This window comes from Pleurodeles waltl, chromosome 3_1, assembly GCF_031143425.1.
Source record: "Pleurodeles waltl isolate 20211129_DDA chromosome 3_1, aPleWal1.hap1.20221129, whole genome shotgun sequence".
Classification (NCBI taxonomy): Eukaryota; Metazoa; Chordata; class Amphibia; order Caudata; family Salamandridae; genus Pleurodeles; species Pleurodeles waltl.
Genome location: NC_090440.1, coordinates 833,738,287 through 833,764,617, shown reverse-complemented (window position 1 = coordinate 833,764,617; position 26,331 = coordinate 833,738,287). Strand labels below are relative to the sequence as shown.

General features: G+C 41.3%; 1 protein-coding gene across 3 annotated transcripts in view; it reads left to right on the top strand.

The window, feature by feature from the left end:
- The window catches only part of ABCC8 (ATP binding cassette subfamily C member 8), an 848,693-nt gene that overhangs the window by 419,439 nt on the left and 402,923 nt on the right, over positions 1 to 26,331 (top strand). For all 3 annotated transcript variants that reach the window (XM_069223742.1, XM_069223743.1, XM_069223745.1), the window contains 2 exons: positions 453 to 488; positions 2,335 to 2,370. In XM_069223742.1, coding sequence (XP_069079843.1) covers positions 453 to 488; positions 2,335 to 2,370 — 72 coding nt within the window. The remainder of the gene's footprint in view (positions 1 to 452; positions 489 to 2,334; positions 2,371 to 26,331) is intronic.

Sequence of the window (26,331 nt, the reverse complement as noted above, 5' to 3'; positions counted from 1 at the left end):
CAAGAGTCATGCATCACTTCACGCGCATGTGAGTGTGAGTGTGTGTACTCTGTAAACATCATCAGCTTCAGCCTCACACTCTCATGCCCTAATGGGCTGACTAAGAGGGAAAAATGGGCAGCAGGCAGCGTACAGCTGCTACTTTTGTTAACATAATAGTAACAGGTACATTTGCTGTTGAGGGAGCAGATGTTGTTTTCGGACGCCTTGCTTCTGTGACAAATACCATTTAGGGCCAAACAAATCCGCTTTTATCTTTAGTGATTGTGAGGACAGATCGTTCTAGTTTATGTGTTCTATTTACATCTTTTATACAAAGTAATATGACTTGACTGTTAGCACACTGCGTGACAGGTGACATAGACATCTGTGCCAGATATCTGAAATAATTCAGGAGCAGGGTGCCACGCTTGGTTAAGTAACCAATATCTGGTGTTCTTTTCCTCATTCAGCACTGTTCCGGACAGCGAAACTGGAGAAGATGTCAGGTATGTTTTAGTCCCAAAATTACAATGCACGTGTTAGTGAAGATTTAGACGAAGTAGTTTTGCTCACTACGTAGAATACCAAATGCAGAAGGGAGTCTTTATCACCCTGTGCGGGACTGAGTATATCTCCTCGCTATATGCTCAAACATGCCACCCATCTGGCAGACGGCCATTCCAGGCAAGACAGGGCAAAGCCTAAAATACTTAACGCAATGTAACATGAATCAGCACCAACGTGGTTACTAACTGAAAGAACCCTTCTGGCTAAAACAGAATGTACTATCTCACCTGAAAACTGCTGTTTTGGAAGAGGCCTGGTTTTTCACTTAAAGTACTGAGCACTGGAACGTGTCTACTGTGTATGCCTAATGGTTGCAGGGTTGCACTTATGGAGACGCATGGAACATTCTGATCTACTCACCTTCAAAAAGAGTTTACTGTACCCTGCCAGGTGACATCATTAGTTTGATGTTATAGCCATCTCCCTCCAGAACATCTCTTCAGTAAAGCAACCAAAGTCACCTGCTGTTCCTCTTGGATGTTCTAGGCCAGTGGTTCTTAAACATCTGACTTATGTGCTCCCCCTCAATCACTACTGGAACCTCCACTTAAATTAGGATTGAAATCTGGAGAAACCCCCCTCTTCCCACCGAGTCATTACTGGAAGCCGACCCCGGTCTAAGCATTTTTGATGATTTGAAGAGCAAAACAAATCACACGAAAATACAGAAATAAGCATTCATGAAACAAATACACAGATTGTGAAATATATTAATTCACAAAAATAAAAATCTAAATTCTATTCTAATGTTAATGAGAAGCTTAGAGCTTTTCTAAATTCAACTGATGCCACCCATCATCCATACCTTATTCTATTTGATGCACTAGTACTACTCCCACAAATTAGAATGAGCATACTAAATTTTTTGCCTCCATTTGTAAATTCCTTCACATTTACAGAACGTTTTAAAATGACCAATTGTACTGTTTGCTTCCTTTTTTATATTCTTTATTCATACACATTTTAATTAACTGGTAAAAATAGTCAATTTTGTAAGCAGTCGAGGACCCCCTAATTAGGTTTCGCTGAACCCCAGGGGTCGCTGGATCAGAGGTTAAGAACCACTGTTCTAGGCCAAACTTAAGATGCTTTGCAGCCATGATGGAGTAAAACAGATGTGTGAACCCTGAAATCATTATAGCAATATAGCAAAAAGCTATGAAAGATGATCATATGGGATCAAGAACTTGCTAATTTTGAACAAATACATAATTGGTAGATGCAAACAATATTGCTATCTCAGCATAATTTATTTAGCAAAACCACAGAGGGCCCAGTTCGTAAAAGTAAATTCAACTGTAAACATATGTTTATAGCTGAGTTTATCTTTTGCACACCTATCAGGTGTCCACAAAGGGAAAATATTGTCAGAAAGAGATGGCAGACGTTCAATTAATAGAGGGGAATATGACTCACATACCAGGCTTATGTTAACCTACTTCTTGGGTATTTTAATCATGTCATTAATAATGTTGCCTTTTAATGAACAGTAGATGGAGGTACTCAGAGAGTGGCTGGCTCAATTTCTGTGACAGGTGATAGAGATCGTAATAGGGTAGTGATCAGACCACTGTATTTATAGAGCTATTTTGTTTTTGTCCAGTAAAAAATAGGAATTGGAAGACAGCTACACATATAGGATTTTAGGGTAATGAGAATTGTTCTTTACTTATCGAACACTAAATTAACTTATCGAACACTAAATTAACTTGAATTGCCATCTGCTAACTTGCTATAACTTTATTTACGCATTGTGACGTATCTTCGATGTTTGTGTTTGTACAGTCCTGAAAAAGAAACAGAGGTGGACGTGGAACTCAGGTACGAGAGTGTAAAACACATATTGATTCTATGTCACAGTCAAATCGCATTTTATATTTGTTTTCATCTCTTCTGAAAATTACATTGTCAAGGAAGCGATTGCAAAGTGAAATATGTGGGGTAAGACTTTCCATTAAGAGAAACCCATGACAATATCTTACATTTCTCGATTATCATCTGGTTCACGCAGCATTTTAATTGCCTGAATCCAATAAAGGTGCAGTAAGGAACAGTATGAATCATTACACACGTTGTGTATGAAAATTATAACCTAACCAACCTGTAGCTCGGCAAGCTAAAACCTGTACCTCATTTCGGAGAAAATATAAAATGAAAAACACCATCATGAAACCTCCAGGCTTGTGAACCTCAAATTTGGTAAATTAAAACAATGAGGCATATCCTTTTCCTCGAACAGCTTGAAAAAAATCACAATTCACAAAAAAAAACACTACAAAAGTAGACAAGACAGACCAGAAAACAGATTATGAAAACAACTGAGGAGTAACCTGGGATAATTAATGGTAAGGAGAAGCTATAATAGAGCATGAGAAATTTTGCAGGCAGCGCTAGAGCAACTAGGGGATAGGTTGGGGAAAATGCTAGTGTATTTGTAAGGTATGAAAGATTACAATGTGGACTCAATTCCTTAAAAGTCATTTAATAGTTTCAATCGTTTTGTATGGTTATGAAGATGTATAATTGAGAGAAAAAATGTAAATTGAACACAGATGGTTTTACGGAAAACTCTTAGGTTCCAGATTAGCAAAATGGTTGATCCAGTAAATATTTAGCTTTGTATATAGGAAATAAAACATAAAGTCACACAGATTGTTCATATTTTTTTTATGCCATTACTTCTACTGATTCTTCAGGTCAGTATGTTTTGAATGGTTCCAGTACAATCATAACATGAATCTTTCCTAACCCACAATGACGTCAGGGGAGGCTTCTCCATTAGGGTGTAAACCTTTTCCCGAAAAACAATATTAAACTGTCTTTATTAAACTGTGTTTATTACCGTTTTTAAAAAAAATGGGCGGGGCCTCTGGTGTGACAAACAGTGAGGGGGAGTGCACAGCACTCCCCCTCAAAGCACATGTGTATTTGGTCGGCCATCTTGGGCCGCCCAAAGACACATGCGCATTGGGCTCTCTCTAGCCCAGTTACACAGTGGCCGGGCTGGAGAGAGCCTGTACCAGCTCGCAGTCTGCCTGGGAGCGCCCTGGCCAGGCACTCCCAGCCAATCCTGACACTGCTCTATGCAGTGTCAGGATTGGCGCAGGGCAGGCTGGGAGCCTGTGCCTGCAGAAAAGTAGGAGGAGAGGATGGACAGGCGGCGGCAGCGCAGGTAAGTGGTTTTATTTTTTTATTTTTAATTGAACTCCTCCTCCACCTGGACTGCCCTACCCCTTTTGTATGCCATGAGCCGCAACTAAATGACGATCTAGTAATATAGCGGCTAAGATAATGGGCCATATTTATGGCAAAGTGGCGCAGTACAGGGCAGCATGTCATCTTGTTGCGCTGCATCACTGGGAAAGTGCAGGAATGTGCCGTATTTAAGGCATGTAGTGAATTCTTGTCCTTTCTCCCTGTGCTGGTGCACAATGGGCTACTTAGCGCCAATGTAGACACCCCTGCACAATGGTTCAATAGTGACTGCATTGCATGCAGAATTGTTTTTGTGCAGGAAGTACAAAAAAAATCTGACTAAGAGGTTTGTGTCACGCATGTACCACGTTGCATGGTGTTAGCATGACTCGAAGCTCTCATAAATATGCCCCTTATACTCGTCTTGTTACATCTAGATTATTCCCATAGTCTTCCATACTAGGGCATATTTATGTCCAAGTCACATGGTGCAGCTCAGCAAGTCCCCTTGTTATGGTGCACTGCATGACATTGAAAGGGCAGTAATATGCTGTATTTATCACAATATGGCCTATTCCTGTCCTTTCCCATGCACTGACACCCTTTTGGCTGCCTAGCACCAATGCAGACACCCTTACAACATGGTGCATGCATGCCTGTGTTGCACACAGGATTGCTATATGCAGGAATGGGCACCTTCCTGCACAAAAACAATCCTAGGACGCATATTACTCTTTCTATCTGTGTTGCATAATGCAGGCCTAAGACATGTGTACAGCACTACTGTATCGTGTGCCACAATTTCTGCTATAGGCCCACTAGTAGCATTTAACTTACAGGCCCTGGGAACCTGTAGTACACTTTGCTAGGGGCTTACAAGTAAATTAACTACGCCAATTGTGGCTAAGCCAAAAGTACCACATTTTAAAGGGAGAGCATAAGCAATTTAGCACTGGTTAGCATGATAAAGTGCACAGAACTCTAAATCCAACAAAAACAAGGTCATAAAATGAAAAGGAGGAAGAGAAAAAGTCTGGGGATGACCCTGCAAAAAGGGCCATTTCCAACAATTACAACTTTAGAAATGCCATGTTTAAAATGTGGGCATGTCTCTGCTCTTACTGCTCTGTGTATCTTGCACTCTGTCTCTAATACACGTGCGGGCTAGGTGACATCTACACTTTGTGCATTTCCCCTAGACAGCCACAAACACAGGAAGGGTGGGTGTGCCAAAGGAGTCCTCTGCATTCATCTCATTCAGAGGGCCTTCCTGAGCTGGAAGGGTGGAGGGGAGCTAACACTTACACTTCAATAAGGAAGTGCTTGTCCCCACACAAAGGCTTAATTACCATAGACTGGTAGTCTGGAGCCTGGGCCAGGAAGAAAGGATCTCTATGCACTTCAAAGAACTACTTTGATATGACCTCCACATCAAAGGCACATTTGGGCATAAGTACTGGGTCTCTGATCCCACCAAATTAGTATACTTCTTGGACTTGGGAAGAGCTCTGTTGGTGTAAAGATTGCTGTGCTGTAAGGAGTGACACTTTGCCTGGACCGACTGTTCCAAAGAACTGCCTCCCTGCTTTGCTGAGCTACCCTGCTGCCTGCTGATCTCTGCTGTGCTGAGGACAAGGACTGGGCCCAATCCTGCTGAACCCAGAGTGACTCCAAGGGCTTGCCGGCTTATCCCTTGTTTTTCTGCAGTCTCAAGGACATCGAAGACTACCAGAAACTCTCCTGGTGCTGCTGAACTCTGCCATCTGTGAGGTGCCTGAGGTGTCCCCTCCAATCCTGGCCCTCAGCAGTGGATCATGCAGCTGATTTCTACAAAAACCAATGCATTGCCTCAAGTGTGTGAGAAATTCTGCTGCATCACTCCTTTGATGCCGACACGGAGGCTGTTTGACGACAGCGGATTCTCAGCCAGCATGGACCGATGACGACACTCTGCACTGCTCGGTGATGATGCATCAAATTCACTTCAACTGAGTTCTATGTGGGACACGACTGTGAGGCTTTATGATGGCACATCTGCCAAACTGCATAGATCAGAACTGACGCATCGTGCCCTCTAAGTTGACGCTTTGCTCCATCAAAAGTACTGTTTCAGCTGACCCTCCATGGGTTCTCTAGCTGGCCTACCCTCCATCACGGTCAGACTGAACTTTGGATTTGCACCGGTCCCATGCAACCTCAAATAACCTTTTGACCACTAGTGACTTGTAAGCACTATTTTTGTTTTAATCTTGAAAAAGTAATATCTCAACTTCTACTGATCGGATTTTTGTAATTTTGGTCTTGTTTTACACAGATAAATATTCTCTATTGCTCTAAACTTGTGTGGTACATTGTGTGGTGTTTTTATTGTGTTACTCTATGTGTCTGTGTGTTTGTGTGTATTGCACAAATTCTTTGCACAGTACCTCTTATGTGAAGCCTGACTGCTCTGTGCCAAGCTACTAGAGGGTGAGCACAAGTTAATTTAAAGTGTATATCTGACTTACCCTGACTAGGATTGTGGCCCCTACTTGGACAGGGTGCACACCCCTTACAACTAGATACCCAATTTCTAACACCTTCTCTATGTTTGATCCAGATGTCCAAAAACTTCACCCTATCCCAACTCATATTTGGTGTGAATCGGAGATTAGGGTGACATTAAATGGTCCATTACATAAATTACAACTAAGGTTCCTGATCAGCCCCCCATTTAAAGAAAATATCATCAATAAATTGTGACCAATGTTTGACAGATTAAGAATAATGGGCCACCTATTTGTTTATATATTTGTCTTTAAATTGACTCATGAAGATATTGACTATACCGGGGGCACAAATAGCCCCCCATGCTTATGCATTTATTCTGCAAAAACAAATCACTACCAAATTCAAAAACATTTACCTGTAACACAGTCTTGAGGCATTCCACAATACATGCACTCAGGGCTTTGATCAAATACTCATGCATAAAAAGTTCCACCACATTAATGGCTGCCTAATATGGGATATTACTATAAAGCGCTTCTATGTCCATAGTCCCTAAGATCTCGCTATGTTTGTTATAGTTGGAACCTTCTAATGTAGATATCATGTGTCCAGTATCTTTAATGTTTGACTTAATATGGGGTAGAGCTGGATGCAAAAATGAGTCCACATATTTTGATAAAGGCTTACTAACTGAGCGATTTGCAGTCATAATGCAGGATCCAGCTGGTTCTTATGCTTTTTAGGTACATTGTATATGCTAGCCATCCGAGGATTACTAGTATAGAGAAAACCATGTTCTTTTTTAACATATTGGGCCTCATTATGAAGCTGGAAGTCTTGAGACCGCCATAATAGGGGTAGCGGTCATGACTGCCGCTGCTGTGGCATTCCGACCGCCACATTAAGACCCTGGCGGTTAGACCTCCAGCACCGCCGGGATCCATGATCTCGATGGGCTGGCGGTGGGGGAGATCGCAATCAACCAGGGCAGCGTTGCATACTGCTTCGCCCTGCTGATTATGACCTTGTTCTCCGCCAGCCTTTTCATGGTGGTTTTACCGCCATGGAAAGGCTGGTGGGGAATAGGTGCAGAGGGCTATGGGGGGGGAACCTACACTGCACATGCACTTGGCATGGGCAGTGCAGGAGTCCCCCTGCTCATCACCATCGCAGTGTTCACTGTCTGCTGTGCAGAGAGTGAACATTGTGATGGGGCTGGAGCACCTTGTGATGGCAGCATTGCCACCAGCTTGATTACAAGCCGGCAACAATGCTGCTGCCTGTTTCCTGCTAGGCTGGCGGGTCAAAACCTCGATTCCCGCAAGCCCAGCAGAAAATTCTAAATAAGTCCAGCAGGGAAGTAGCCAGTATGGTGGCAACTTCCCTGTCAGAAGTTCAGCGGACAGTTCTAACCATCTGCCGAAGTCGAAATGAGGCCCATAAGCCCTTGATTCAAGGCTTTATAAGTTAGCTTCTGTGTTTTCTTAGAGATCACTGGTTATTTTTGTATAGTGCTCGGTGTTCATTAACATAATTTTCATTCTGTTCACATATTTCTCGGTGTCTATTAACACACTCCCACTCCTTTATCACAGTTCTTGACAGTAATATTTTTGTTTGTTGATAATGCCTCCTGGGCTGTCTGTCCTTGTGCCTCAAGATCTGGGGATCCCTGAGCTTATTTAATAGTACTGTTTCAAATATAGCTCCCTCGGCCTAACTGTTCTAAAGTTGGTGTGAAGGTAGAGGGAAGTGAAAGGCCTGAGACAATAAACTCTCTAGTGTCTTGCCTTTCTGTATTGTCAAAAAAGGTTTTTAAGAGAACCTTTCTGAAGAAAGGTACAGTGTCTTGTTACAACTCAAATCTACAGACATTAGTACTTGAGACATATGCCAGACCTTTCCAGAGAAGAGAATTGGTAGATTTAGCCATCTTAATCAGTGATAGAAAAAAAACTGGAACTTCATTGTTTGTCTCCAGTATTGTTTGTTCCTTGTTTGTATAAATGGGTGCCCGCTGTTTTCTGGAAGGTATCCCCCTCGGCACCGCGTCCTGTGGGGTCCTCTATGTTCTCCTCGCCTGCTTAAAAAAACTATTGATGAGACGTAATATCTTGAAAGTTAAGAGTTTGAATCCTTCACGACTGGCTTAGTCTTTCATTCTTACAACGTCACTTTTAGCCCATGGTATAGTGTTTTAAAACAAGAAATTCTCCTATGTAGAGTTATGAAAAAGCAAGGTTTTAAAGTATTACCCTCCCTCTTCACTGTGAGTGACTTTGCTCTGGCACCATCGGTCTCTCGGAAAAAGGGCCCTGAGGTAGCTTTCCTGTCTAGTAAGATTAATGCAATGCATAGCCACTTGATCAAGCTACAGGATATAGGTATTTATTTTAATAAAGCGTTTTATTTATTCATGTTATTATACATTTCACTGGTGCCCATGGAAGCTGCGGCTGCAAAGATCATTTTAATATAGCAAAAGAGGATGAAGGGTCAAATAATGTCACTTCCTGGCATGCCATGTTGTATGTAAATTAGAGGTGCTTTGCAATTTCCCGTTTCTGCTCTGGGCCCTAAAAACACCTCGGACTGGCCCTGACGAAAGCTCAAGATTGTAATATGACATAAATCTCCACCGTGTTGAAATGAACACCTTGAAGTGTCTTTTGACCTATCCTGCACCAAAAACCAAATGTACCTAAAAATGCATATTGTCTTAGTCAAATTCTTTTCAATTTGAGAATATCTAGTTGGATTAGTTTAAGGTTATCTGAACTGTAAAGGCAAGACAGTGTGGATGACGCCACATCCCTACCAGCATTTCAACCATGTCAATCCATGAAAAATGTCTCTGGTGAGAGTATGACTAGAGCTGAACTCTGTTAAACAGACATTTAAGTATGTGACAAATGTGAAGGATTTTGTGCTGCACTGAACCTGATAAATGTGGCTGTACAGAGACAGTCTGATTACTGGAGGGAAAATCTCCACGCAGCGCGTAAACCAGAGAGCGAAAGAAAGCACATGAAGTAAAGATCATCCCTGCAGATGATCTGCAAGTGCTTAACCTCTTGCAGATGAGAGGAAAGCCACTCAAGTTAACCACTTTGCGTGAGTGCATTAGGTCTAAAGGGAGCTTTGCTTCTCTAAAAGTGGAGCCACAAGCATGTGCACTCCAAAACTGACTATTATTGAGTTTAGATCTGAAACCGTTGCCTGTGTTAATAATCTACAGCTTGTCACTGTTTGTTCAATGCCGTTTGAATCAGGACAGCACCTGCTCAATGCTGTATATCCCAAGGGCACAGTTCTTATTTCACAGCTTAAGGTGCAGTATATTACACTTTTACTGAAATGTATTTAAAGAATAGTATTGGCGTGCCAGGCAGATTCCACAGGTACGGGTCTCCGCACAGGTTTACTTATGTTGCATTATATCATGACTGTTTTCCTTCTCCCTAAACCCCTCAGTCGTAGGTGTCTCATGAGGAGAATTACCTTTAAAGTCTCTTTATTTCCAGGTAATAATGTGAAGACATGTTGACTAATGCCACAGGAGCCTCATGCACATGGGACCACTACCAGGTCTCATTCTCCTAACCTGCCAGGTGGTTCAGGAGTATTTCACATTGGAGGCACTGTTCATACTTCCTTGTGACATTTGACCCTGAATCTGCAGCACAAACAAGTGACCCTATAAAACAAGGAAAGTTCCACCATGTTATCACCATTAGCTATTGTAGGATACAAAGATGGAACACATCAGATTGATAATGCAATTGGCAAATGTTTGCTAAAAAAAGAGTGAACACAGCAGGTTGCAACCCTGACATTCTACAAATAGTTGATCCATCAAAGGAGGAGCTGAGAAGTATTAAGATCACAGGAACGTGTGCTGAACTGCAAATGGATGTGCCCGCCTATCAGATGGTGGTTGCCTGAGGTTGACGAAAGACAATTATAAGATCGGTGGAGTGCTATTCCAGAGTGGAAAATCACGATGCCCAATTATAACCATGCCAATGTTCCTGCATTTGGATTTTCTATGCACAAGAACACCAGACTCATTTTACAGACTGCAAAATCCACCTGACATGTCATTATGACGTGAGGCAAGGTGTTTGACCCTAATATTATTCCATGCAAGGGATTTGGTATCATTTAGCCAGCTGGAAGCTGTGGACACAAGTTTTGAGGTGGTATCAATTGAGGCAGTGCACTTGCTGCTAGTGCTAACATAAGCTCTTTGGGAGGAGCATTCCACCATCCCCTGAAGAAGGCCATGTGAAAACTCACCAAGAGTGAGTGTTACATGTTGAAAGAAGTTCTTTTATCCCATGGGGAAAAAGACTTTGAAAGTAGTTCCATTTGGCAGCTGACGTTTTATCCAACTGAGGAGTGTAGGAAAACAAACTCCATAAAACAATCATAGATAGCCATTGACTTTCTGCAATTAGCACACAAGGAGTCAAAAAGCACCAAAGAGATTCAGCCAAAGACTACCATGCGCATCAAGGAAATAAGAGACTTAAAATATGCAAAAAGGCCATTTCATCCCAGGATAATCCAGAATTGCAGATCGAATAATTGGAGGGTAGGAAGATGTGCCAATATGAGTGGAGGGGCAAAAGACAACTGGGCTGCTGGAAAGTGGTAGCCAAGTCACCCTTGTTTCCCTTTCTACCAAAGGCACCTAAAACCTTGGAGATCCTAGAACGATTGTCTCTCTTCAGCATGAGAGAGAGCACCTCAAGCTAAATTGATCTTCTCAATGTGAAGATTTGCCTCCTTCAAGAGATGGCTAGAAAGCATGCCAAACAGTATGTTCCTATCTGTGTAGCTAAGATCAAAGATGATTGGACAAGAATCTCCTTGTCTTTCGAACTGATTGCAACATGTTGGGTAGCTCGAGAAGAGTATGCAGGAAGATTTCAAGATTTCAGTCAGCATACCACTACTCTGACGATGCACCACTGCATCAACCAGCACACATGAAACATGAAGAAGAAGCTTGCCTCATGCCAGTTAGACTAGTGTAAATTGTCAGATTGTGATGCTTGAAACCTGATAAACTTGCCTCCGAGATGCTGAAAATAGTTTGGAGAAGGGTTTTCCTGTCAGAACTGAATTAGTCTTGGCTGCTTGTCGGAAGTTCTTTACTGGGAAGTATCCCAGTACAGCAGGCCTACATACATCCCAAAGGAAGATGATGGTGAATTACTCAAGTTCAAATGATCAATTCCACTAACTATTGGATCATTCTGTTTAAAGTGACAAAGATTGCTGACATTTATTGGATCTCCACCCCACTATGCCAATGTACAATGTAATTCTCAAAATGTGGACCCCAATAACATGAATTGTGGAGACTCAGAATAATTAGCACAGAAGAAGAAGCTGAGTCAAATGACTGGTTATGGCTATTGTCTTCTCTACCTTCAACACTTTGCAGGAATACTGGAGGTTTTGAAGAGTAAAGATGTCCTTATGCTTGTAGGAAAGTCCTCCTTTTTGCCCTGGTCACCCCCACACCTTTTGGACACATACTGGTGGTTACTGACTCTTGGCTGTGCCCTGGGTACTGCTTACCAGTCCCAGGGCCAGTGCTCTGTGTAAAATGGATATGCAAATTAGGCTAATTATAATTGGCTAAATTAACCTACCTATAAGTCCCTAGTATATGGTAGGGCATGTAGGTTTAGGGACCACAGCATAGGTAGTGCACCCATAGGTGCACTGCTGAGGTGCCCAGTGTCATTTTAAAGGCAGGCCTGCCTTGCTGGCTGCTTTTAAATTAAAGTTATATGCAAATTCGACTTTGAAATTAAAAGTAGTTCCAAAGTCTTAAACTACCTTATTTTTTCATATAAGTCACCCCTAAGGTGTGCCCTATGTGCCCCTAGGGCTGGGTGCCATGTAACTATAAGCAGGGACCTTATAAAAATAGTTTTATAAGCCCTGGTGAGGTAAAAACTGCCAAATTCGTTTTTCCCTCATTGTAGTAAATGGCCTTCATAGGCTAGAATGGGGAGACTTTATTTTAATTTTTAAAGTCACCTTAAATGATGCATACCAAGAGTTTGGTATCAAATTAATTGTTGTAATAAATCCCACAACTTCCAGTTGTGGGATTTAATATATCTTGTTCAGGAAAAGAGTTTTAAACTTTACCTGAAAAGTTGCCCATTTCAGCCCTGCATTGTTTTTGCTGCTGTGCTCTGATTGGCCAGCTCTAGCAAGCTTGGCCAAGCTGCCTTGATGAGGTGTGAAGTGGCCTGGCTTCCCACAAAGGAATGTGCCTGTGGGAGGGAATCTCCCCTCAGCAGATGGTGAGGCAGGAAGGGGGAGGGCTGCCAAACTGGTCTTCAAAGACAGAGAAGGACATTTGGAGCAACCAGCAACACCCCCACATCCTGCAACCCCAGACAACTAGGTGCCCCCTTGATTAGATTAGGAGAGGGCAGGAGAGGGGTGTGTTTATGATTTTTAGCCACACCAGTGGCTGGGCTCAGCCAGATGTAACCTCCAAAAATCAGATTCAGCCATGATGGATTTTTAGAGAATGTTGCCTCCTGGGATTGATTTTTGCCACATTCCCAGGAAGTGGTCATCACAGGGGGAATGACCCTGCACCTGATTGGAGAACCAGGACCCCCCTGCTTTTCACCCAGGAGCAAGGATAAAAGTGGCAGACCTGCACCCACACTTCAGATCCCCATCAGATTCCAACAAGGAAGAACCAACGGAGAAGAAGGACTGCCCTGCTGGACCCCTGGCCTGCACCTGGAACCTGCACTCAGAAGGACTGCACCAGCTGTACACTTGGGCTTCACCACAAGAAGGACTTTGCCTGGCTTCAACTGGTTCAAGGAGGGACTCCCTGTTTGCTACAGGTGAAAAATTGCTATCCAGAGTCCCCTGCACCAACTCCTGAAGAACGCGACCAGCTGACCACTGTCCAGTGGCCAAAAAGGAGTTTGCGCCAGGTGCATTCTGGGAGTTGTAGTCCGCACCCCCCAAGGACCATCTCAGAACTTCTGGACCCTTGGGGTGAGCTGTGGACCCCAAAAGAACCTTAAAAAGACATCTGGGAGAAGCCCCAGAAGTTTGGAGAAGATTTGAGAATTTTTGTAAAAAAGCTCCAGAGAGGGACCGACCCGCCGTGGAAATTCTAGCCGGCTTGCCTCAACCGCGACCTGGCCTGATTTGGTGGTTCGTCCCGGTAAAGAAAAATCTCAGAAAAGGAGACTAAGTCCGAAGGTAAAAAGTTGACCGGGACCTCCCAGCCATCGTATCCGAGAAGGGCTCCATGGACGTCAGATCAAGATCCAGGTTTACCCCGGTCGAAGGATTTTCACCTCGAAAAAATGACTAAGTCCGAAGGTAAAAATCTCCACCGAGGAATCCAGCATCGCGTATCCGGAGAAGGGCTCCAGGAGGTCGGATTCAACTGGCAGGTTCGTCCCGCTGAAGAAAATCTTCAAAATAAAGACTAAGTCAGAAGGTAACTTTTTAACCGAGGCCTCCCGCGACTTGTAGCCGAGCAGGGCTCCATCGCGGTCGGCCTGAAACTTTGACTTTGCCCCGGTCGAGGTGCAACCAGATGACCCGATTGGCGCTTTTTGTTTCTAAGCGCTAGAAAAATAATAATTCTTTAAAAATTCATATCTCCAGTTCCCCTTATCCAATTTTATTCGTTTTGGTGTCATTTTAAAGATAAAAATATATTCTATTTTTATAAATTGGTTTTGGATTTTTAAACTGTTTCCTGTGTTTTATTTAAATACTGTTTTGTGATATTTGAATGCTTTACACTCTGTCTCCTAAGTTAAGCCTTGACGCTCGTTGCCAAGCTACCAAGGGTTGAGCTGGGGTTAATTTACTGAGACCTAACTGGACCTTAGTGGAGGTTAGTGGCCTATTGCTAAGTGTAGGTACCTACCTGCCCTTACCAATAACCCATTTTCCAACAATGCTCCTTCAATTGTTGTTTGCAGAAAGAAAAACAATGACATGCTGTGGCCTTGGGAATAACCGCAGAACCATGACAGACCAGTGCACAATGCCCAGAGTGGCTGATGCCTTGGAATACTAAACAGGCAGCCAACAGGTTTTTGTTCTAAGTTTCACACATTAGTCCATTTTCCTTTAATACACACTGAAGAATGCAAAGTGTCTTTATTCAAGCTCTTCTTTTATTTTTGATTATAGCTCCTCTTCCAAATAGTTCTAGACAACATGTGTTTCACTTGGTCTCTTCCCCTGAAGTTCATCATTACATCAATTAGCTAAATCACAATTTTCAATATTAAAGCAATAGTGAAGTGTAACCGCATTATGCTGCCTGATTAAACATTTTCCAACTTTAGTATCCAATGTAGAACATTGTGCATAGCGTCTTTACCAACTGTCCCACTATCAATTGAATTCTGTTGTTGTAGTGTCTGACGTCACCGTGTATGCCTGCTACTGTGTAGATTAACACATTGATTACCATCAGATCCCAATGACTGCACAAGGCATTGGGAAACTGTTTCATATGTCTCTGGAATTCAAATTTAACTGTATACCCAAGGGTATATCAAGAGCCCCATGACCCTTCAAACTATAAATAGGAAATATAGGAGACATGAATCTCTTACGAATGCTGGTGCACTTAGATAAAAAATTTTTACCTGACAAAATGCTAGAACATAACAATTAACTCCTTTTTTAAATAGGTTGTTAGCACATATCCAAAGTACATAATGAAACATACCACAGTAACATACACAAAGCAAAATAACAACACAATTGCAATATAATACAACACAGCCCGACATAACAGTGAAAACAGAATAAAACAAACAACACAGTAAAACACAACAATTTCATATTGCAGTAATGCAACACTAGTCTAAACAAAAACAGAACATATCAACACAGCAACAAAATGTCACACAACAAAAATGCACAAACATTCTTGTCACACATTACCTTATCCAGAATCTTGCTTTCATAATGTGGTAAAATATTTTTTCCACCAAGCATTGTCTTTTGTACCATAAAATACATGATAACTTGCCAGACAAATGTTCACTAGACAAGCAGCAATTTTGCTGGAGCAACACGAAGTAGGTTGATTAGATCTTGTCAACAGAAGTCAACATTGTTGACCCATCAAAAATCAAAGTCCTTCAAAGCTGGAACAGTGTCCAGTGAACTCCAGAGATTATGGAATTCTGTGGATACTATTGCAGATTTGCTACAGTATTTTTATCACACAAATGAGATGGCAGGAATTATCTTCCAGTATTGTATCAGGGATAAATGGGCACTTCTGTGCTACAGGATAGTTACCATGACAAAGTTGGAAGATATTGGCCGGTAAGGCCTCACCCACTCTTTAGTGATGCGCTTCATCATCGACCAGTTCGACCCAAAGTGTTAAGATGATACCAACACAGTGGTCTCAACCTCACTGGGGAGGGAGATCAGAAGATCACTGTTCTGGTCATGAGTGGGGTCCAGTTTATCCTAAACAACACCCCTGCAAACACAAAGATTTCCTTTATTATAGGGGACACTTAATTGGATTAAAAAGTAAGGGTGCTACCAAGAGCTGACGTCTCAAACATCACATCAAAGTATAATTGCCAACTTCTTTCGGCCTCATTTGAATTCCTCATAAGAGGGTCTCGGTCCTTCATCAGGGCAGTACAGGTGCCCCTAAAGTCAGTCACTCATGCACACCTCAAGTGCATGCAAGGTAAGAGTAGGATTTACCAGTCAGTCTACCATCTTCTGCCTATATTATTAGGATGTTATGCCACGCAAACACACCGTGGTGAACCTCTCCTATAGTAACATATTCGTCAAGGTTCAGGTTCCTGCTGACAACGCAAGGCAGCCACTGGTGCTCTTCCTCATTGCTACAGGATTTGTCAGGATTTGTAGTGCCAGCCTAAATTTTCGAAGGGGTTTCACCAAACATGGAAATGCTTGAAAATTGACTAAACTCGAAAACAAGAGTACTATGGGCCCCATGAACCCGAAACCTCTACCTATCAGATAGTTGTAGGGAAACTGCTTGTAGTTGACCCAAAGACCCCAGTTACATGATGGGTGAAACGATTATCCCAAATGGGAAATAACGCTGCCCAATTATAACCAGCCCAATGTTCCCACATCTGGATATTCAGGGTGCAAGAACCCCAGACCCTATTTTACAGGCTAGAAAATATAGTTGGTAAAATCATATTGCTCAGGCTGCCAATAGCCAGGAGTCAGGCCCAACACCCTCCCAGCCGTATTTCATAGCATGAGAGGAGCACAAACACTTGCCACACCAGCTCCTGTCTTTCATGTTCCCTGATACCCACTCAAACTTGCCTTCTTCACTGGAGCTCCTGCTTCTTTTTTAAAGCATATTTGTCAGCCCAGATTTGGAACCAGCTCATGAGAATTTCTCCCCACTCTGGGGACAAATACAATAGCCTGATTTATGTGTCACGACAGCAGTCACACACCTTATTTCTGGTAAACAGAATCTCTACACCCAAATCTGGCAATTTCTCAACCTGGTCAGAATGGGAAGAATGTGCTAAGTTCCAATATTTCTGCTTGGCCAAATGCATTAGTCAAAGGGTTTATAGAGAAATATTGAGGCTCACATTTTGAAGAAATAAACAGGGAGCTTCAGAAACACAAGAGAGCCTATATCTTCCACATTTTGTGGGAAGACAAAACCATCTTGGGGTGTGGCTACAGTGTACACAGTTTCTCAACATGCTGCTATCGAAATATAGGTGTTGTATTAAGCACATCTATAGTATCATGTAGGAAACATTTACTTTAATTATAATTCACAGGAATACTCAATTAAGTTGAAAATCCGACTGTTAGTAAGTACGTCCTGGAAATATTCAATATTCTCATTGCATAGTGAGGACGTGGCATAAGTTAAACATATATCTGAAAAAACAGCAGAAACAAAATGAAAATATATGGTAGTTTTGCAAAATAGTGCTATTTGTGTTCGTGGTTCTCGAATAAAGTGTTGAGCTTAGTGAGAGTATGTGAGAATGTAGGAACATTATTTTTTCTCTAGTCCTCAAAGTATTTTGCTATTATTCCATTCTTCATTAAAGTGTGCAACTAAAATAAAACTCCAATGCACAAAACCTGACATTCTAAACAAATTAATATAAATAAATAAAATATAATCATCCCTGCACATAGTTTATAAACGGAAAAATGAAATGCTCAAAATTATAATATTCTGAATTAATGCCAGTTAATCCAAATAAATAATCCATGTCTTAGAAAATCAATAAAATTTCCACAAGTTTGGACTTTTAGTTCCAAGTTAAATTAGGTGAACACAATAATGAAAGGGCTGTGTGCACCATAGGAAGGTTTGCACTTGCTGTCTGATTTCATTCTTTTTTTTAGCTGTACGTATCTGTTAAAAAATGGAGGCCTCTGGTTTCCTAGGGCCAGAGGTACAAAAATTAGGAATTGTGATTTCCTTATTGAGAAGCTCACCCAAATCAAAATTAGGGAATCACAATTTCTAAAGTAAGAAAACTTGCAACCATTGAATGGCATTCCTAGAGGGTCGCAAATTAACCTACCTCATGAATACTAATGAAGTAGGTTGCAGTTTGTTATCCATTAGGAATGATAGCATCACATGGCTAAAATTGCTTTTTATGAGTAATCTTTATGAAGCAATCTTTATGTTTTTAGTGCAGCCCATTTTCCCGAAAGTAAAATATGATTCCTTTAAAATATAGAAAACGAAACTTTTAAGTTCAGTTCTTGAAAAATATTTTTGTTTACATTCTCAAAGGGGAAGGGGTTCGTTGGGGACCCTTTGCATTTGGGAATGGTTACCATTACCTTGTTGTACTCAGTACAAATTAATATTTTGCAACTGTAATTCAGCTGCAATACATTATTAAATCCAACTGGGATTCAGTAGTTGGAAGGGACGCCCTAAACACACCCCTTCCAAATAATGAATCACCAAACCAAATTGTGATTCAGTATCAAGCTACCGAATCGCAATTTGGCATTTATGCTTTGAAAAATGCTTTTTTGCTGTCACAAATTGGCTGCAATTCAGCATGGGTGCGACCCTAAAAAACTTTTGAATATATGGCCCGTAGTCGTTTTATTAAGATCTTTCCTGTTATGTGAATGTGTCGTAGTTTTGACTCTTGCTCCAGGCAAGACTGTTGGTTAAAGGATGACAGTACTTTTGCTTGTAGGCGACTATGTCCATCCTACAACAAGTCGCAACAGTTGTCCCAAGCTTACCGGCATACTAGCAGCACCTCACCAGAAACACAATAGTAAAAGGTGATTTGTGGCAGCCTTTACGCATGGACTCGAGAATAAGACATCTCAGGGAGTGTTGTGGTTAAACGGAGATTACCCCTTTCTCACAGATTTACCATGTCTCATTCAAACGCAGGCAATGACAAAGATGCAGTAAAGTTTCAATAGTTTTTATTTAACATAACTGCAATTTGCGATAAGTTGCATGGGCTGCAATGATTAGGATAATGAATAATGCAAGGAACAGAATTGTAAAGATGAGAGTCATTATTACAAAGACCCCCACCATCTTGCAATGCATAAGAAAGACATATGAGATGTAATATGCCCTAATACCCTAATGTGAGAGGCCTAACCTCCTACCTAAAGGAGAGCTGGGTTTGCTAAACCTAATCTGCCAATGCCATGTCCATGAGAGGAGCCCACAACCCTTGTTTCCTTGGAATGAGGTCTCATCTCAGACTCCGTAGGGACACAAAGACTGGGTCAGCGTCAAGACGACGTGCAGCATCGATATCAGCGATGGTGGTGATGCCCTCTGGTCGGAATCCCTCTGATTATCTGTCTAAAGTGTGATGTATTTATATAGATCTACAAGGACCCCTGACGTAGGTTTGTTCCCAAACAATAGATAACAGACATGATTGGGACGGCAATTAATATAAACAATCCCTCGAAAATATAGAGAGGGAAAATCCCTAAGTGTGAACACCTACTGTTTGTTTGTCTTTGTTGCTTGATCTTGACGCCTTAGCGCGGTGACACTGATAATGCAAAGCATAACAAGTGGCCTAACTATAAACAAGGCAGCCATCTTAGAAGAATTAAATAATTAAATGGGCTAAGACAGAGCAAGCTAAGTAGGTTAAAAGTCACTAGGTGACGGGGGCACGAGTCTGCAAGCCAGAGGCTAAGTTAACTCCTGTTATCCCATTAAAATGAACTAGGATTCACTACAAATGGTTAGAGGAAGGTGTACTGAATGTTTTCTTTAGATCTTTTTCAATGCAAAAACCCAGTTGACATGTGTTGACATGTTTACATCATTCTGCTGCACTGGAAAATGACAGCAAACAATTCAAACTGTTTACAAAGAAAATAAAAAGAAAGGATTTAAAGCACATTAAGTTACAGTATTTATGGGAGTTTACAATCCATAGACATGTTCTCAGTTGTTTTTTAATAATGCGCACAATAAGGTGAAATTATGGCTTTTATGAATATGTGTTTAATACTGTGACCAGCCTATACATTTTAAAATTGTTGATGTGCTCACAAGTACTGTTTCAAAAATCAATAGCGCCAGGGGAGTTCTCGATCGGAAAATCCTATTTAATTCAGCGCCAGCACACATTTTTAATACCAGAAGATGCAATTGATTAGTGTCTGTTACGGAATTTTTGCTTTGAAAAAAGTATGCACGTAGCATTTCATAACCGTACATGCCTTCCACAAACTGCATTGAAATATTTTTCCACCTGAGGCAAGTGCTTATTTATGATTTAGCAATGTGGTTTTCGCATGACCATTTCCCTGGTAACTAGAAATGCACTGAGCGAACCAGATGACTCACTGATGTAGACCCTTACAACATACAACCCTTCTAATCGACAGATAAAAATTTCCGCCCCAGCAGGGCCAGCTCAGCCATATCAGGTCAGTAAATTAGACCGCTGCAGTGGCAGAATGTTGACCTTTAAATATTGTTCTGCAAAAATATTGTAATCAAAATATAGACTAGCAAAGTATTGTGAAGCAAAGTATATATAGGTAAATATAGAAGCATAGACTCATTATGCCATTAGACGGAGCTCATAATTAGCTCTAGACCAGTGGTTCCCAACCTTTTGACTTCTGGGGACCCCCACTTTATCATTATTGGAGACCGGGGACCCCCACTGTATCTTTTTGGGAATCTGGGGACCCCCCCACTGAGTCATTGCTGAAAGGTGGGGACCTAATCTGGTAATATTATTCAATTTTCCAAGCAGTTGTGGACCCCCTGAGGAGGCTTCACGGACCCCCAGGGGTCCCCGGACCACAGGTTGGGTACCACTGCTCTAGACCCTTGCTGCCCCTATCTCTGCATTTGACCGTGTGCAGACAGTTAACCAATATCTGTTTTAATAAAATAAAACAAACAGTATTTATTGTAAGCTTCTAAAATATGTTCCTGGGGTCATGAACCACCTCTCATGACTCATCGCCCTCCCTACAGTACCCATCTGGAGTGTGAGGAAGGGCCACGCCACAAGAGAGAAGAGGCCTCAACTGAATTATATATTCAACGGAATCACAATGCCCTCCCTACTCTCAACAAAGGTGATAATTAGCACATTATACTCTATGCATCTGCATATAAGGTTTATGCCACACCATATTTCCATGTGTATTTGTTTTACCAAATGCTATTTTAACATTACCAGGATGCAAGGGTTTACCTTTGTACTGCAAGTTAAAATGAGATTAAAGAGATCTTTCGACTATTGGGAGGGTTGCTTTCCTCTGTAGACTAATGGTTATGTACAGTCTGTGGGGCAGTAAAAAGTGTTAATATTAAGTCAATTTTGCTGTAATCTAGATAGATAGATAGATAGATAGATAGATAGATAGATAGATAGATAGATAGATAGATAGATAGATAGATAGATGTTATGTAAATATATTACAATTACATGTATATTACAATACAAACACCAAAACGTGTGATCTTCATAAAATATTATATCTCACACATTGAGGTTCTTTTATTGCACAAAATGCAATGGCTTTAGTGATATACAACTCACATTTACTGAGAACTGTAAAATGTGGAGAATATTTTACAGTTCCCTGTGAAATATGGATTTCTTCCTCATTATGTGAGGCCCTAAACCACTCTGAAGAGCTGTACCCTTGTCAGGGCTGCCAAGATTATGCAACAAAAAATACCAAATTGTAAGGCAAGATATATATCAATAATGTGGCAAAAATGCAAATTATGTGGTCACTCGGTGACACTATTATTTTCAAATGTTTATGCAGAAAATTATTTTTGGAAAATCTGCCAAATATGTAGTAAATCCATAATTATGCAGTACATTCTGCAGCCACTGAACCTCAAATCTACTGCTTCTCACTACTGACCATTTTTTTATCAACTATTTCTACAAATTCTTCATGAAAGGTACATTGTAATTCCAGTCAGTGCCTACTACCTGCTTCCCTTTGAGGAAATCAGCTTGACCCTACTACTGCACAATAACAGGTTTTACTATAACTACATAATGGGTAACATGTGTAACATTCCATATCGTCTTGTTGGGATTCTGATGATGTCACCAGAACCCCATGAGGGCGATACTGTTGCATATTACATGGTTACCCATTATGTACCCTACATACATTATACTGATAAGTATATGTATTTCATTGTAGTTACAGTATTGTTATAGCTGAAAATAAAAATAAAAATCTTTAATATTTTTTTTTTAAAACACATATTTAACATCGGAGTAAATGCATTAATTTTACAAATATTTTAAACATAGATGTAACTGTGAAATAATGTTATTAAAATAATGTAAAAAATAAGGTAAACTTTACAATGGATCTATTAGAAAAAACAGATACACGATAAAAATAGAATATATATATATATATACATATATATATATATACACATATATATATATATATGTATATATATATATATACATATATGCATAAATATATATATAGAATGAATAATAAAAAATTACATAAACAAATTCATTTAGCAATAAAGTAAGAAATATAAAAACATATTTTACATTTTTTAAACTATTAGACTTTTTTTCTAATGTGTAAGAGGTACAATTGTTAAACTACTAAAACAATTAAAATAATTTCCAAAAACATAGCATAAAAATAATAAAAATGATTAAAATAAATAGAGAAATGTTTATTAAATATGCTCTTAATATCTTACCGATAATTATAATAATGTAGTAACCTAACTCCAATCAAAAACCATTTAAAAAATAAATTAATAGGAAATATTAAAAAACACATATTACAATCCAACATACTGTAAGAAATGGGGTTGTTGCTTGACAGGGGTCTGAGTTCTGGTCAAGCAACAGCTGCAAGGTCTGGCAGGGTGATCAACAAAAAGTCACTAAATTAACTTGTGTTTAACCCTGGATAGCTTGGTACAAAAAGTAGTTAGGCTTATCTTAGAAGCAAAGAATTTATGCAGCACACAACCAGTAACAAAGTCAAAACACAACACAAGACAAATCCCACACCACTTTATAAAAATAGAGGAAATGTCAAAACATTATTTGACACCCAAATGACAAAAATCCAATTAGTAGAACTAGAGCTATAAATTTGTAAACCTTTAGTAAAAACTAGCACCAACAAGAGGAAAGTTCCAACCATGAAGATTTAGTCACAGTAGACCGAGCCGAAGTAAAAAAATATAGCAGACCACGATGGAGCGCGGTTCAGAAACAAGAAGGATGTTAGAAATGGGATCTTTGGTTGACAGTCAGGTTACCCCCTGTTCAAGCAAGGACCCTCACTCTAGTCAGGGTAAAAGAGAATCACCTTCAGCTAACCCCTGCTTAACCCCTTGGTAGCTTGGCAGAGCAGTAGCCTTAACTTCAGAGTGCTAGGTGTAAAGTATTTGTACCAACACACACAGTAACTTAATGAAAACACTACAAAATGGCACAACACCAGTTTAGAAAATTGGAAATATTTATCTAAACAAAACAAGACCAAAACGACAAAAATCCACAATACACAAGTCAAGTTATCAATAAAAATGCAAAAAGAGTCTTTAAGTAGTTTTAAACAGACACTAGCGCTGCTAGAGTGAAAATGTACCTGGTGCGCATCAAAAATAACACCGCACGGACAGGTGTGCGTCAAAAATAACTCTGCACGGCGGTACGTGAGTCGAAAATCCAGCCACACGATGATCCGAAAATCCCACAGCGCAGGTTGTGATCTCCCAGCCTCCGTCAGCGATGCTGCACGTCATTTCTCCTGCTCCGTGCAGCGATTCTTTGGTCGCGTTTCCTCTGAGCGTTGTTTCTCAGCTGCGGAGCTGGCAGCGCGTCATTTTTTCAGCCGCAGATCGGATTCGCGTCAATCTTTTCCCTGCACGGCGCTCTGTGCGTGGATTTTCTTGTCTTTAGCCTGCCAGCTTCACCTTTCCGGGTCCCAGGAACTGGATGGGCACCACAGGGCAGAGTAGGAGTCTCTCCAGAGACTCCAGGTGCTGGCAGAGAGAAGTCTTTGCTGTCCCTGAGACTTCAAACAACAGGAGGCAAGCTCTAGATCAAGCCCTTGGGGATTTCTTCTCAAGATGGAAGGCACACAAAGTCCACTCTTTGCCCTCTTACTCTGGCAGAAGCAGCAACTGCATCATAGCTCCAAAAAGCACAGTCACAGGCAGGGCAGCTCTTCTTCCTCAGCTATTCAGCTCTTCTCCAGCCAGAGGTTCCTCTTGGTTCCAGAAGTGTTTTCTTAAGTCTGTGGTTTTGGGTGCCCTTCTTATACCCAATTTCTCCTTTGAAGTAAGCCTACTTCAAAGTAAAGTCTCTTGTGAATGTGAAATCCTGCCTTGCCCAGGCCAGGCCCCAGACACTCACCATGGGGTCGGAGACTGCATTGTGTGAGGATAGGCACAGCCTTTTCAGGTGCAAGGGACCACTCCTTCCCTCCCTCCTAGCACAGATGGCTCATCAGGAAATGCAGACTACACCCCAGCTTCTTTTGTGTCACTGTCTAGTGTGAGGTGCAACCAGCCCAACTGTCAAACTGACCCAGACAGGGAATCCACAAACAGGCAGAGTCACAGAAATGATATAAGCAACAAAATGCTCACTTTCTAAAAGTGGCATTTTCAAACGCACAATCTCAAAACCAACTTCACTAAAATATGTATTTTTAAATTGTGAGCTCAGAGACCCCAAACTCCACATGTCCATCAGCTCCCAAAGGGAATCTACACTTTAATCAGATTTAAAGGTAGCCCCCATGTTAACCTATGAGAGGGACAGGCCTTGCAACAGTGAAAAACGAATTTAGCAATATTTCACCGTCTGGACATATAAAACACATTACTATGGGGGTTATTCCAACTTTGGAGGAGTGTTAATCCGTCCCAAAAGTGACGGTAAAGTGACGGATATACCACCAGCCGTATTACGAGTTCCATAGGATATAATGAACTCGTAATACGGCTGGTGGTAAATCCGTCACTTTTCCGTCACTTTTGGGACGGATTAACACCTCCTCCAAAGTTGGAATAACCCCCTATATATCCTAGCTTAACCATACACTGCACCCTGCCCTTGGGGGTTCCTAGGGCCTACCTTAGGGGTGCCTTACATGTAAGAAAAGGGAAGGTTTAGGCCAGGCAAGTGGGTACACTTGCCAAGTCGAATTTACAGTTAAAACTGCACACTCAGACACTGCAGTGGCAGGTCTCAGACATGATTACAGAGCTACTTATGTGGGTGGCACAACCAGTGCTGCAGGCCCACCAGTAGCATTTTATTTACAGGCCCTGGCACCTCCAGTTCACTTTACTGGGGACTTGCTAGTAAATAAAATATGCCAATCATGGATAAACTAATTACATAGAATTTACACAGAGAGCATGTGCACTTTAGCACTGGTTAGCAGTGGTAAAGTGCTCAGAGTTCAAAAGCCAACAGCAACAGGTCAGAAAAAATAGGAGGCAGGAGGCAAAAAGATTGGGGATGACCCTGCATAAGCAAAAAAGTCCAACAGGCCCAGTCAGCAACCTAGAAGAAGTTTCAAGAAAAATGTTTGGAGAAGTTAAAGTTCAGCGGGGAACACTGCAGGCAGTGTCCAAGGAAGAAGTGTCATTGTCAGGGACCCTCTGGATAAAGTCACAATGAAGATTTCTAAGTTCTTACTTCGTTATGTTCTTGGAATTTGAAAATCTACAGCATCACAAAGCAGGAGGCAGTAGCCAAGAGGTCAGATACCACTTTTTGAAAAGGACCACTGTACAGGATTTGCTGCTGCAGAGAAGAGCCTAGCGGGAGCAGCCACAATGTCCGGCTGGCCAGCAATGAATCATGGGTGGATCGACCGACAGTTTGGTCCCCATCTTCTCTTGGTTCTCTGAGCAGTTCTTAGCCAAAGGGTTTCCAAGTCCCTAGTTTTGGATAATGGCTATCTGGGCATCTTTAGCACCACAACCAAGGGTTCAAGACTGATGGACACTCCTTAAGGGTTCAGGACTCACTGATGTTGGGTCCAGGTGTGGGTTCTAAATGGTGGGAGCCTTTTATGTCCCTCTGACTCTGAACAGGAGGCCATCAAAATAGCCTTTGGAGTCACTCTGGTAGTCCTGGGTTCTGACAAGATGCATGGCGCTAACAGTAGGGTTCATAGCAAGTTTGAGGCAGTAAAGCAGTCCTTTGAGATACTGCAATGTAGTCTTGCGGAATGCACAGCAGGTCATAGCAGCAGGCAGTTCTCTGAGAATCCTTCTGCGTACAAGGAGTGAACTGAAGAGTAGAGCTGAGAGTACTCATTTATTTCTGGTTCCTCTTTTGAAGTTGGGAGACATTTCTAGAGGTTTATCTTTGAAGTGTTTGAATTTTGTGACTCCCCTGCTTTGTCTCTAAGCTGGCTAGAATGACAATATGGAGGGAACAAGTCCTTTCTCTATTCACTTGCAAGCAGGGCTGTGCCCAGCTCCACACCCCTATCCTGCCAGTTGATGTCCCATTCAGTCATATCAAATCCCTCCGTTCT